Source organism: Electrophorus electricus, chromosome 15 (genome assembly GCF_041902795.1).
Source record: "Electrophorus electricus isolate QZ-2024a chromosome 15, ASM4190279v1, whole genome shotgun sequence".
In the NCBI taxonomy this organism is placed as follows: Eukaryota; Metazoa; Chordata; class Actinopteri; order Gymnotiformes; family Gymnotidae; genus Electrophorus; species Electrophorus electricus.
Window position 1 is genome coordinate 8,601,725 of NC_137511.1, and position 15,665 is coordinate 8,617,389.

At 36.6% G+C, this 15,665-nt stretch overlaps 1 protein-coding gene across 1 annotated transcript in view; it reads right to left on the bottom strand.

Annotated features, from left to right (window-relative positions):
• Positions 1–15,665, bottom strand: part of cdh12b (cadherin 12b) — a 92,419-nt gene that overhangs the window by 6,061 nt on the left and 70,693 nt on the right. Inside the window, exons 7-10 of the mRNA XM_027008526.3 lie at positions 12,675–12,928; positions 9,997–10,133; positions 4,019–4,140; positions 1,875–1,992 (exon numbers count right to left, since the gene is read on the bottom strand). Coding sequence (XP_026864327.2) covers positions 1,875–1,992; positions 4,019–4,140; positions 9,997–10,133; positions 12,675–12,928 — 631 coding nt within the window. The remainder of the gene's footprint in view (positions 1–1,874; positions 1,993–4,018; positions 4,141–9,996; positions 10,134–12,674; positions 12,929–15,665) is intronic.

Consider the following 15,665-nt stretch of genomic DNA (forward strand, 5'->3'; position numbering starts at 1 on the left):
TTGGCCTTGGATTCAAGAGGTGTAACAACTGTGCTGATTGTCAGTGGAGTAACGATGAGAGGTTGTTTCCAGACAATGGCCTGAAATGACTTCTTTGTGCCCTTAATTGATGTGCTTGACCAGGGTCAGAATGATTTCCCATTCAATGCCCTCTGATAATGAAAACAACCATTAAAAAAAACTAAATCCCAGGCATGCCTTTTCTCTTTGGTATTCATGTCAGGGTGTCTCTGGACATATGAGTCTGTGCTGTGGCATGCATTCAGTGTCTGTGGCCACATTAAAACATGACTGAACTTCTGAGCTTTTTGGATCCTTTCATGCATTAAACATAATTTTCTGGATGTGGTACCACCTGCACAACTTGCGTACTTGAACAATAATCTGTTTTCCCATTTTCAGACTATTTTTTCAAATACACATGGTCATTTTCTTATTTTCTATAATTATTATTATTTTTTTAAATAGTTTTCCTGCTTCAGGCAAGCAGGCATTCACACTGAATACCATGAGATTTACTCCAGAGGACATGTAGTCGTCATTGTCAAACTTGAGTGTGAAATCTAGTCTGTACCAGGCATTTATAGTTTTGCCTATATGATTTATAAATGCAATGTCAGAATCTTCATATACACTATATTGCCAAAAGTATTCGCTCATCTGCCTTCGCACGCATATGAACTTGAGTGACATCCCAATATTAATCCATAGGGTTTAATATGATGTTGGCCCACTATTTGCAACTTTTAGGAGTGTGTTTATGGGAATTTTTTACCATTCTTCCTGAAGTGAGGTCAGACACTGATGTAGGAAAAGAAGGCCTGGCTTGCAGTCTCCATGCTAATTCATCCCTAAGGTGTTCTATCAGGTTGAGATCAGGACTCTGTGCAGGCCAAGCAAGTTCTTCCACACCAAACTCGCTCATCCATGTCTTTATGGACCTTGCATTGTGCACTGGTGCGCAGTCATGTTGGAACAGGAAGTGGCCATCCCCAAACTGTTCCCGCAAAGTTGGGAGCATGAAATTGTCCAAAGTCTCTTGGTATGCGGAAGCATTAACAGTTCCTTTCACTGGAACTAAGCCCAACTCATGAAAAACAACCCCACACCATGAACACCAAAAAATGTAAATGTAAATCAAACTTTACACTTGGTACAATGCATTCAGACAAATACTGTTCTCCTGGCAACCGCCAAACTTAGAGTCATCCATTGGATTGCCAGATGAAGAAGCATGATTCATCATTCCAGAGAACACATCTCTTAGAGTCCAGTGACTGCGTGCTTTACACCACTGCATCTGACACTTTCCATCGTGCTTGGTGATGTAAGGCTTGTATGCAGCTGCTTGGCCATGGAAACCCATTCCATGAAGTTCTCTACACACTGTTCTCGAGCTAATCTAAAGGCCACATGAAGTTTGGAGGTCTGTAGTGATTGACTCTACAGAAAGTTGGCGAACTTTGTGCACTATGCGCTGACCCCGCTCTGTCATTTTATATGGCCTATCAGTCCGTGGCTGAGTTGCTGTCATTCCCAGTCGCTTCAACTTTGTTATAATACAGTTGACTGTGGAATATTTAGTAGCAAGGAAATTTCATGACTGGACTTGTTGCACAGGTGGCATCCTATCACTGAACCACGCTGGAATTCACTAAGCTCCTGAGAGCGACCCATTCTTTCACAAATGTTTGAAGAAGCAGTCTGCATGCCTAGGTGCTTGGTTTTATACATCTGTGGCCATAGAAGTGATTGGGACACCTGAATTCAATAATTTGGATGGGTGAGTGATTACTTTTGGCTATATGGTGTATATTTGAAACACACTATGGTGCCAGCCTTGGAGAGAGCAAGAGCGAGAGATAGTGACTTACTGCCAAAGTCTTTTATGGTGAAGTTCTTGTTCTTCATCCCTTCCTGTGGTAATCTGAAGGAAAACATCTGTCCTGACATTGGAAGGTCCTGGTCTTTTGCACTGATGACCTGAATCACCTATGGATGCATAACTTGCTTCAGTAACGTTGTTTTAATTTTGCCCCAGAATTTGCCTCATTCTTATATTGTGGTGGAGAAAATGTGATATAGTATTGCGCTGTATTTTAGACTTTGGTGAGCACTGACATTCCAACACAGGTTCACTGCACATGTTTTTATAGACTTTGAGTTTGATAGTTATGTTATCAATAATGTTGACTATGCAGATATGTTTGAGTTTGTGGTAGCTCGGTGGTTAAGGTACTTGATTTGTAATCAGATGGTTGCTGCCAAGTTGCCACTGTTGGGCCCCTGAGCAAGGCCCTTAATCCTCAATTGCTCAAGTTGTACTCAGTCATAATTGTAAATTGCTTAAAAGCATCAGCTAAATGCCATAAATGTAAATGTAATGTTGGAGAGATATGATGTATGTTAATTCATGTCTGAATGGACAAAACAGATGCATGTATTAATAGATACAAATTAATTTGTATATATCAGTTAAGTTTCATTTTTGTATGACCACACACACCAATGCATTTAAAAAAAAAAAAAAGATAATCTTTATATACATTTTTTTTTCCAGATGTTTCAGAGAGGTTTTAATTTAGTCATGTTTTCTTGCACCCTGCGGTACCTAGTAACCTTTAGTAGATCAGTATAGCCCTCTGTGTGAACATATTGCCACAGCCAAGCTTATGAATGCATAACTTGTCTGCAAATTATGAAGAGGCAATTACTGTCTTCTTCAAAGAAATGTTACTTTATCTCTTTGTACTAGGATTTATTGGTGATCAGCACTTCTTAAAATTATTAAAGATGGTGCAGACATCAACTACTGGAGGACATGCAAGCAGTGAGTGTAAATAACCTTTCAGTACTGTTGTCAGAGGGTGCTTCATGGTCTTTTGTCCCTGTGATTCTGTTTGTATGTGTGCATGTGTCCATGTATGGTACTCTCTGTTTATGAATGTTTTGACAAATGAGTCCTCACAGAGCACATGCTCTGCTCCCTGGTGCCCTGTCTGATATTGCAGTCTCCCCTGTGCTGTAATTACACACATCCCAGATCCTGGACTCCACTGCTCATGCCTTCTCCAGGCCCACCCCACTCTTACCATCACCTGCCGCCAGGCCTGTGGGCTGTGTTGTGAGCTCCACAGGTGTATGCAAAACAAAGCAATTAGTGCCACACTAATGCATCGCTTATCCATACAAGGCCGTCCAATCGCACGCCTCCATCAACCCATGCTGCTTGGGCATCTGATCACTGCTGTGCAGTTCATCATCTCAGCAAGCTACATAATTGTGTCAAACCCTGAAATCCAAACACCAAACAGCCATTGCTAATCTCACTTAAAACATGTTGGAAGCCAAGACTAGGACACCGGCAGTCAATCCTTCATTCAAGCACTGTAGTAAAATAATGTTGAGAAGTGCCGCAATCGGTTCTTTTGGGTAATTAATGTATGTACATCCATATACATATACACAAGCAACCCCCTTGCTTGATTTAATACCATCGTTATTTAAGCATGGTAAGGCCTCTTTGCCTGGTGATCACATTTTTTCTCTGGAGAGTAGTTGTTCTTGCCACCACCAGAATGGCTTTTCCAGCCAGACTATAACAGTTTCAGGTGCTATGGAACCAATAATGTTACATTTCAGCCTTCCAGACAGGCATGAGGATGGGCAAAAGACCAAATGATTTGATTAATATTTTTTGCTCTAACTTTGGGTTACTCTTATTAGAAGCATCATTTTTAGTATAAACAGGCATTATGCACAAATTTACCATTACTTTGAGTGATTTCATTCACATTCTGAGATGCTCGAGCAAACACACACAGAGCTGTCTTAACATTTTAATGATTGTGCTGGTGTTATACATCGTCTTAAATGGCTCGTTAGTCAGAAATTTTTTTTTTTCATGCATTCTCTCGCTTTCTTTCTCCCTTACACACACTTGATCATGCATTGGCTTTGTGCATATATGTGAATAAGAGAGAAGCATACATTTTGGTAATGAATGACCCTCTCTCACCTGTCCCAGTTTGGCACCTTCACACACAAAGGTCTCGTAAGGTATAGCAAACTCTGGTGGAAACTCATTAATGTCCAGGACGTGGACTGTGACTGCCACTCGGCTGGTCTGCACCGGGTTTTCTAAAACAAGGGGAAAACACATGCAGTTAAACTTTGCACAGACTGCAATTTTTAAAAATAGCAGTTTTTCTTCAGTGATAATTTGTTAAGTGCTAGCATTTAAACTCGACAAAAATGAATGAATACGAATAGATGAATTAAAAACTTTGACAACTACCACAAATATATTTTCTACAAGTAAATTTATTGAAAGGTTCTATGAAGTAAAACTCCACATTACACAACTCCATATTACACAACTATTAATTACACTGTAATGTACTATATCAATATGTAATGAAGCTTGTTGCTGTACCTACTCTTCTACATCGACAGTTCACAATGTTATAAGCTCAGACAATTAGTGTGCTAGTAACTCAGAACTATACTCTAATAAAAGTACAGTTACACTGTAAGAACTGGGTGTTTTAAGACTGCATTATTAGAAAGACTTTAGAATGTTCTGTTTAATCAGAACTCAGAATTGACAACAAGCAGAACCTGGCTTCTGGGTAATAAAAATTATTTAAATAATTGATATGTAACTACATACATAGTGTATTCTGAAAACTAGTTGAAAATTATAATTATAACCATAGTATAATAAGGGAACATAATATAATTATATATGAATCATAATAAAAATACCATTATTAGCTGATCTGATAATATATGTCCATAGTGTGTATGCTCTGACACAAATGTGATTCTAGAGCACAGATATTTGCATTTCAAGAGGACAATGATCAAGTGTTGCTATATCCCAGTATTTGCTATAAAAAAGACTTTGATGCAAAGCATGTCTTTTAGGGAAGGCACACAGGTCAGGCCTGGCACTTACTTCAGGGTTGGAACTAAACTGCAGTGCAGTAGATCTCAAGGAGCAGAGCTGGGTGCCCCAGTGCAGTCTAAGGAGCCAGCATGAAATTTGTTAATAGTGTATTGCTGACACCATGTGGCCATATTCAGAAAGCTTGTTAGAGCCCTGTTCTTGCTGTAAGGGAGAACATGGTAAGATGGGCCAGAGGATGATTTGACCCACCACCTGTATCTGGGCAACCATGCACTGTTTTGACATGGCCCTAAATTTAGTTTGCATTCTCCGTTACAATCTCTTTGTGGAAGGAACAACTATGTTGATGAAGTGGTAGGCATATATTTCACAAGAAAGTTTTTTGCCTGTCAGTTGTTTTTTTTTTTTTTTTTTTTTTTTTTTTTTTTTTTTTTTGGTATATCAGGTATAATCAGATCTCACATCAAGCATAATTTCTCTCATTTTAAAAAGCTATATTATATATGTTGAATTATCATTCTGTAAAAACATGTCACTAAAATAGAAGTGTAGCTATAGCTGCCAGACTAACACTTTTCCCAAAAATGGTGGCTGTGGCATAAACTGAACCAGAACCTTGGGGATAAGTTGAACTGGAGCTCCATCTGACCCTCCTCATGTTAAGTCAGACATTAAGTGAATCTAAGTCGGATATTTGGTGTTTTAAATTGGTGTTGCATCCTAACAATGAATAACTGACATTATGTTTCATATTTTAGGTGTTGTATCTGAACAGCTAACATGCCACATAGCTAATTACAGAAGAAAAAAGAGATAGGGCCTCCACATCCCTGGGGAGCAACACTTCAAATCTGTTGAAGCAACAACTTCAACACTTTGCATATCCCTGCATCCTACATGCATGGAATATTGAATAATTTCTATAATTTTCTATGACTGATTGCTGTCATAATTAAGTAGGCCTACTTTTTGTTAAAAAATTAGGCTAAAATGTTATTGCTATTATATCAAACATACAGTGGGCAGTGTACACAAAGTGGATGTTCCGCACAAAATAAAAGTTTCATTAATTTTAAAATTGCCATGTCTATTTCCTAATCCTAAAGACTTGGTAAACCATACTCATCTTTCAGAACTGTTAACAAATTATTAATTTATATTTATTTCATGAACACCAACTCTATCAATTAACCCTCCCATTGTACTATGAATAATATTTGGAATTATATAAAATGTGGTTAATACAATAATTAGTAACTTTTTTTCTGTGATGGCTCATCTTACCCTATACAACTTGTGTTGTAAGCAGTAGGTATATTCCTGTCTCGTATTCCCTTGGCTATACGTTGACTTAAGTAAAAAGCAGCTCATCTTACCCCACTCTCCCCCAAGTCTGTTACCCCCAAAAGAGCAAAAACCTTTCATTTAAAAAACAAACAAACAAAGAAGAATCATCTTAAAATGCGAGATTTTAATATGAATGATGTAGAAGATTTAATTTGTCTGATTCCCATCATGTATATACAATGATAATATAAATGTAAAGTAGGTCTAAGCAAATGCCCTGATTAAATAACACATTGCATGTTGTGGTTATAAACTTAACTATAAACAAATGGCATATTGGACTGCTTGCCATTATGATTTATGATTGGTTCTACGTATCTCAAGGGATGAGATTTTTGAGCTGGCTTGGGTGATGCCCAGGACTGACCCTTCCACATATTTTTTGCGCTGTTGTTGCTATGCTGTTATGTGACTGTCTAGAATGGAATGAGATTTACATTTGATTATTCTTACTTTGCCTGCCTCAGAGGAAGGATTTAATTCCACACTGGTGGTAACATGAATATTACATGGAAACTGAGGTTAAATTGATCCTACTAAACATGTGATATGAGTGCTTTGTGCATATGTACTGCATATGTATGGATTGCAGTATAAATGCTGTGATGACTGACTATGCAGTGCAAGGGGGCCTCAGTGTGGAATGAACTTTTATGGATTTATCTGTGATATGAGCTTCGGGTGGCTAAAGGACTGGCTCAGAGGCTAGGGGATCTATGTTCATCCCCTAGGGTCACATATACAGCTTTTGGAGGACCTTGATGAAGAAAAGCAATATTCCTGGCAAGATAGAGGTGTGGGTGAGTGTGCGCATATTTGTGTTTGTGTGGGTATGTGTACGTGGTTGTGTGTGCTTTAGAGGTCTTGCTGTCATAGTCTCATGTCACACTTGCTTTAGTCTGGAACTGTTCCATTCAACATTTTATATGCAAATTCCATTACAATAAACAAACTTGTGAGACTTACTTGTTGTTAAGCATCAACTGCTCCCTGCTTTCTTGTGAATATCTTTTTGTGTTACGACAAGAATTTTGAGACTTCCTGTTTGACGTAATATTTATGTCAAAACAGGAAGCATCAAATTGAAATTGGCACAAATAAATAGCAATATAAAAATAATGATGCAAACTCAATCTTTTATAAATTATGTATCTAACACCTAAAGTAGCTACAATAAATCCCAATAAATGTGAAAGATGGCTGTGATATCTGACACATGACTGAATGTCAGTAGTACAAAATTGCAGGACACTGCCAGCAGTCTTAGATCCAGGCAAGTGTTGCCAGGACAAAAAAATTGTTGGTGCACTTTTCCAACCGTTTTAAGTTCAACTTCAAAGTTCAAAAGGCTTTATTGTCATTTCAGCTATATACAAGTACACAACAAAAACGAAACAATGTTTGTCATACTTATTAGGCAGAAAATCATTCACCAATGCCTCTGTTTCTTTTCCTTTAGGGCAGTAATAAAGTAACAGATAATTAATGGGTTAACATAATTCATGCGGATATATCTTGTGTTGTAAAATGGAGGTTTAGAGTGTGGGAACATACTAATTTGAAGCTTTCAGAACAATAATATTTGTGCTCTGTATCCCATTTACATCTTGAGCTACATTTAGGACTTATAAAAAAAGGCGTTTCTTTTTTTAAAATGTGTGTTAAATAATTTTAGTACTGTCCTGTTAATCCATGCTGTATTTCATATAGACAATGGCCTTTTTACATGCTCTATAGGACCAAATTCAATTATACTATTTTATCCACTAGATGGCATAGTAGATTGATATGGGAAATCTGCATTTGTGCTGCATTGCATTAGTCATTGTGAAAGAATTAGAACAGGGGTATTAAAATCATGGCCTTCAAGGTCTACATAATAGATTTTCGGCCTACCTTTTACCTAGGAGCCAGGTTTGATGACAATGTAGCCAGCAGTTATATTAACTGCTCAATTAACCACCAGTGATTACAAAATCCAGGACTAGATTTTGATATGAGGTCCAGATTTGAGTACCAGTGAATTATGAGTGTGGGGACAAAGGCCATCAGATGTCAGATAGCCCATGCTGCAGTTTTGTTCTGTGCTGATGAAGAATAGCCATTTATTTTTGATGGGTAGTTATCTGTTATTAAAAATCACACCACATTTTATGTTGAAGAGATAAAAAAGAGAGCAAGGGAAAAAAATTAAAGTCGACCTGCCTACTAGCTTCTAATTAGCTTCATGAAGGCAAAGCGCGCACACACACACACACTTGCTTAAATAGCAGTTTGGGTCTGAGGAGCTCAGTTCTCATTACCAGCAACAAGTATAATAATATTTTAGGCAACAGTGCTGACTCATCTGCTACCATCAGCATTATTATTTTTGATTTCATATCATGTGATCTTGCAACATCTGGAGATGAACCTGGCTTGGAATTTTAAATAAGAAGGGGGGGGAGGGGCTCTTCAGATGTAGACAAACTGTATTTATTTGTTAATTTGGCAGGACATATTTTACCTCTTAATCCCTACAGAGAAGGATGTCACCATGAAGCTTTATAACACATTTAAGTTCTTCACACTGATGCTAAACTAAACTTTATCTGTGTGATTTCAAAGAATGACACCAAACTGATATATTACAAAAATTATATAGACCACTGAATATCTAGAAATCTAATGACAAATGTATGTCAAGTGTTAATCAATTCTTCTTTGAGCTCCACCTTCATAAGATAGACTTGTTCAGGAATTTCAAATTCATCAGTTCAAATTTAAGATAAATTCACTTATGGTTGTCTCCTTACAAGATCACATCTGACAATTCTTGATAAAGATTAATTTCTTTCAGTTTTTACCAGAAACATTTTATCCGAACATTTTATCATTTCAGTCACTCCTGTATTTTTCATAATCACAAAAGAAGTGCCTAGATGGTCTGCTTGACTCTATTTTAACTTGGTTTCATGTGTGGGGCCTGGGAACAGAATGTAATACTCTCTGGTAGACACTGATATTTAAAAAAAATACATATTAATAAATGTGAGCTCCCCACATTGACTGGACAATTCCCATTGTAGCAGAGTACCAAAGTTTTACAGGTCTGGTTCATACAAAGTCTCCCATCAACTCAGCAAATTAGCATTAACAAATCACAATTAGCATATCAGTACCATAACCTTGAGAGACAGTTAGTAATGCTTGTTACCATAGTGATAAGAGCTCAACTTTTAATGACCTCTCATCCCTATTCTATCTTAATGAATGTGGAGTGCAGCGTTTGTAATTTATATTGAGCACCACAGAGCTTTAAAAAATAATGACTTTGTTAGAGGATTTGATGACTTGATGTCAGTGAATTTGTGTCCTTTTGTGGCACAAACACAATTAGATGATGTTTGATGTGGCTAATGGCTTCTCAAATTAGCACTACAATCTCCTAACATATAGTGTAAAAAATTGGTTTGTCATTGACACTTGGAATATCTGGAAAGATGAAGCAGAAGTGATTTGTATAATCAAACTAGAAAATGGAAACCCTTAATCACTCAACAGTTAAAGGACATAGGGCAGAAAAGTTACATTTGTGAGGTCAAGAAAGACACTATGCCAATGAAACACATTCAGAGGAGTCATATTTTGTGGCTCATCATAAATAGCATTGAGACTAGATTCACTATTGATTGTATGAAATCTAATATTTCTTGATTGTAACAAGAATGGAACTTGGCTGAAGGGGGCATACTTACTAACTTTTGTTGCCACAACTGTAATGTTGTGTTGGGCTATACTTTCCCTATCCAGCAGCTCATTGGTGGAAATGGTTCCTTTCACAGGGTCGATCTCAAAGAAGCTGTCAAGGTCACTCTTCCAGTCAATTGAATACCTATTGTAGGGATAGAATAAACATTGCATTGAATTAAATAAATAAATGGAAGGGACATGTTCACTATGAAATTTTTATGACTTTCATATTATTGATAAACCCCAATAATTTTTTTTTTATTCATTTTTACATTTGTCAAATGTTCTGTAATATTTGACCATAACTGGAAGTTTTGTTGCATCACTCCTTGGCCCTGATGATCACCATCTTGTTTTGCTCAAGTTATAGACTTTTACTCAGGCTCACAGCTTCAGTGAATCAGACCCAAACATTTTGTGTACATAAGATTTGGGAGATACTATGTTAATTGATTTCATGATTTTTAATGTCTATTTTGTACTTTAATTTATATGTGCCGAACTCTTGCACAATGTTTTAATGACACAGATTATATAAATATTAGCAGACTGAACGTCTAGTTATCTGTTATATTACTTGTAATATAGGTTGCATGGTTTCTACTTAGACCATTTATTTTAATCAGACCTGGGCCTGTTCTGAATTTTGGTTGATTATTCATGCCTTTATTCCTTCACAGTGGTTTCATCCCATCTAGTTTTCCTATAAAATGTTGACAGTCTTAAAATAGCCAACAATTTCCACATCACTGATGATGAAGGACCTCTTTCTCATCTTTTAGAACTGTCACTCTCACCATTATGTCATCATATTTCTAGCAGGTTTCAGTCTGAAGCACACTAGCTCACACAGCAGCATAGAGAGCAGATAAAACATTCAAGCAAACAGTCTCACTGGTCTGGGGTTTATTCAGAATCTGCTGCTTGTAGTGATTTGTGAACTGGTGATCACCTCAGACTTCCACTGCAACAGCAAAATTTTATTAGACTACAAAAATTACCAGCAGCTATCTTTTGATTTATGTAGTGGTCTATACTATAAGAACATGCTCTTAATACTTATTAATTGTGGTACTCATAGAAATATACATTATTCTATAGGAAATCTGTATTTCTGGACCATTCTATGGTTAAGAACAATGAATGATTCCTATATCAGATAATGACTGAAAATAACTGTTAATGTCCTTAATTTTAGTGCAAGAATGTACAAAACAGTCTCTACTACCGTTAATGTAAGCTAAACTAAAAAAAGAGGGCAATACAAAATGTAAGCCTCTCTTAAGCATTAAAAAGCAAATGAACAGATAATAGTTCTCTAAAAATAAACCATGGCAAATAAAAACAACAACATATTGCATTTGGAATTACTTCACAAGCCTGTCCTTTGTCCATTTCATGTAGCCTGCAATAAACAGTTTAGAGCAAATATTTTAACTGCAATGAGTGTGTTGAACAATTTTTTCATAGTTGGTGTACATATCAGTTCTTACTGTGCTTAGACTTGCATGAAAGACCATAATATACAATGAAAAGCATATTATAAAATTAATACTTTAGTATACAATACACATACTGCTGATGTGCCAGTTAATTAAATAATTATTCCCAGTAATGGAAGGTCTGTGCATTTCATATGTCCATTAATAAATTACACTATGACAAATTTTATAATATAAGGTTTTCTGGAAATCTTTGTATAATGGAACTCAAATGAGAAATTTGTAAATAGGGATGGATTTTGTGATTTTCTATATGAATGCTCACAATAATGCCACATTTACACTACAAGGACAAACAAAATTTATTATATATTGTATATAACTAAAGTGTAACAGTCAAAATCCAGTCAAGAATTTGTGAGTCTTTATTCATGAAGGAAATCAGGCCTACATTGGAAGCAGTGCTCATATGAAAGGAAGTACTCAAGGTCAGTATTTGAATTTGTGCCAGGAATCTGTGTTCATGAGTCCATTTCTAAAAAAACAAAAAAACAAAAAAAAAAAACAAAAAAGAAACATCCCTTTCACCACTTTAGCTGTGAGGAAGAAGGTTTAAAAGGAGTTAGAGGAACTTGTGATTTGCAGGTGATCAAAAAACACTTTAGCTGTTTTCCTCTTTCTAGTGGCATGCAGTGGATGAGTTCGCTCTGACTTTAAAAGCTTTGCTCTCCATGCATGAGGGCACATTTGGAACCATTGTCTTGTGGTGAGTAACTGACTCTCCAAAGAACAATACCAACGGTAACACTTCTAAATAATTCAACAGGGCAGACCATGGAAAAATAAAACAAAAAAGGATCTCACAGTATATTTTCATACACATATCCTCTCTCTGTCCGCTCTGTGGTTTTATATTGAATTAAATATTTATATTGTGACTTATATTGGAAGAAAACAACTGTAGGAAATATTTGTGTATTGTTTGGACATCAGTGCAGTGCATCCATGGTAGTGCATCAATTATCAACCAACTTCCATTTTCAGCATGCTTGAATAAAAGCAGAAGTCAGACTGAAAAAAATAGTGTAGAAATAAAGTACAAACTACAAGAAATCTCTTATTTTTAAAATAGTCTAACTCTTGTACCTTAGTGCATTTGAGACTACCATTTGCTGAAGTAGCTGTGTCCTGCGCTGTGCTGTTTGTGTGTTATATTCTAGTTCACATCTCTGAGAACATACCTGACTGGGCTGCTTCCGGCATCCAGATCCTGGGCAGTCACTGCTCCAATGATGATGCCTAGTGGTGTGTCCTCATACACATCCATTGTGTACGATGGCTTGGTGAAGACAGGAGGCTCGTCCTCATCCATAACGGTGATTTTGATTGTTGCCATGTCTTTAAATGGGCCGTAACCATGAAATCGTGGGTCTAAGTGTGCATTTGATGCCTCCACTTTAAATGTGTAGGCTTTCTTTGTCTCATAGTCCACAAGCTGTTTGAAAAACAAACAAAAAAAACAAAACAAAGATATAAAGGATGGAAACAAAACAGATAGGCTGTACTAAATGAGTCTGAGAACAGAGAGAAAACTCAGATTCACACATTGTCACAATACCCATATGTCCTGCCACAGGATTATCATGAAGTTTTCCTGATTTGATAGGTACCTTTTGACATTTTCTGAAATTGTGGGATTTTAATCTAAAGTCTCGCAAGATATTTCTTGTGTGTCTTTGTATTTCAATGTGTGATACTGGCTAATGCTTTAAAACATTTTGTCTGAACATTACTCTCATATGATTGGATCCCATTTATTTTTTTACTTTATTTTTTCCTACTTTTTCTTATGTTCTTACAGTTGTTATTTACAATATTGCATATATTTACAGCCTTATATTCTGGTATCACATGCTGGCCAATTAGACACTCATTCACAGTACAATTATAAACTGTGTCTTCAGCTGTGATGTGTGTGTGTGTGTGTGTGTGTGTGTGTGTGTGTGTGTGTGTGTGTGTGTGTGTGTGTGTGTGTGTGTGTACACGTGTGCGTGGCTGTGTTGATTATTTTAGTCTTGCTCCACTAATCCAGCCCCACCCTCTTACCACCACAAACCACATTGTTTCAGGATGTCAAATACTGATTGCTGTTTCACCAGCTTCCCAGCTTCTGAAAACAGTTAGTGAGTGAAAAGAAAGCATAAAAGAGAAACCTGCTCTAAGTAACTGCTCCAATATGTCAAAACTGCTCCATGTAACTACTCCAATTTGTCAAAGGCATTGAATGAAAAGAAACAAATATTAATTTATATGAATTCCAAATAATGACTTTTTTATGCAGTTCATTAAACCAATATAATTAATTGATCTTTTATGAGTTACCTCTGGTACAAAGGCGTGTTAATCCTGACACATTGGTAACCAGACAACAATCAGTTGGTATTTAGCAATGTATGCTAACTTTATCATTTGCAGTCTTTCTCCTAATCCAATGTTGCTAATTGGATTCCCACTTAGATGCACCAAAAAAAGAAGTGAAGTTTTAAGCATGTCAGAACACTTGTTTAATTGCATAATACGCTTACTGCTTCTTAAATAATGGATCTGATTATTTGGGGGAAATGAAGTCAAATATTTAACATTAACTGCTCGTTATAAAAGAAAATGGTTATTGTTTAAAAACAGTGGAAATCATCTGCCTGTGTGTCATTGTAGAGGGTTGCTTGTTTCAATTTTGACTTTTTTAAAGGTGCCTCATTGTCTATTGTCTTGTGGTCGTTAACTACAACAGAAAGGTAATTAATTGCCAGAATTAATCATTCTTTCCTGACCCTGACTCTATGAAATAATAATCCTCTGATAATTAGTTGATAACCCCACTTAGATTTCAAAAACCACACTGTAAGTATTGTAAAATGATGCCTACTTGTTCTACACTTGTCATTTAAATGGACCTTACTGTGTAGACCAAACTCTGGCATAAGCCTTGTTTCCTTCTGCCCACAATATTCACTTTAGCCCTGCCCCACCATAAATGGTCAATTGCTATTTAATATTATAAAGTAGGGGTTGGCAACATGTTTGCATCTAAAAACAAAAAAACAAAACAAGAATGTATAGTCATATAAACACAAAGTGTTACCATGTAACCAGTTAATAAAACTTACTTTTCAGTGTGATCCTTGTCCCTGACATTCTTTGCTAAGATGATCCATCTGTAGTGTATATAAGGTTACACAGGCCTCAGAATTGTTTGCACTAAGGCTACTTCATGAGGGTCTGAGGATGGAGTTAATGTGTGAGAAGATCTGCTCACACAGATATGTTGACCCAAATACTGACAGCATTGCCAAGGCAATCTTCTTAAAACAGTTAAATTTCTCTAGAAGTGATGTCCAATACATGAAAAGGCACTGTGCATTTTCTTTGGATGTTTCAGGTGATGTGCGCAGTTCACAAAACCTAATTCACAGAGATGAACTCTGGAAGTCAATCAGTTGCATTTAAAAATCATCAATGCCCATTCATTCAAAAACTGACAAGTCCATGTCTTTCACAATAGTTTTGTCTGGATGTATGAGAAAAGAAAACATTGGTCCATATCTCTGAAAATCTTAAAATATCCTGGACAATTCTGACTCAAGCTTCCTAATGTAAATGGAAATTTTAACTGTGCTGAACAAATGATGAATGGAAATCTCCCTTAAATGTGTGAAATAGCGAAACATATCCTTTTCTATATCCTCTGCATAAACTAAATTTGGACATAAATGTCTTCCACATCTCAAACAGTCCCAGGACTCTTTGTCCAGCTCCCTGCATGCAGACATTGCGTTCATTCAAGTGTTGTAATGACTGTCAAAAACATAAGCTTCTCAAGGTACCTGACATCCTCTAGCTCAGGGTAATGCTGGTCCTTTTCAACAAGAAAGGCTTTGATTGCATCAATGCAGTTCACAAAACTCTCAAGCACTTTTCCACTACTCAGCCACCTGACACAATTTTCACAACTGTTGCCATCACAGTGTTCAGAATTTGACATATTTGCACAGAGATTTTCCTGCTGTATCATGCAGTGGAATTTAAGAACAGGATGCCCAATTGTGTCTTCAATTATTCTGGCAAATCCTTTTTGCTTTCCTGCCATTGCAGGAAATTGTAAGTTGCTTTGGCTAAAAAGTGTCAGTGAAATGTAAAACCTTAGCCCACACCCATTTCTGGCTTTAAATGTA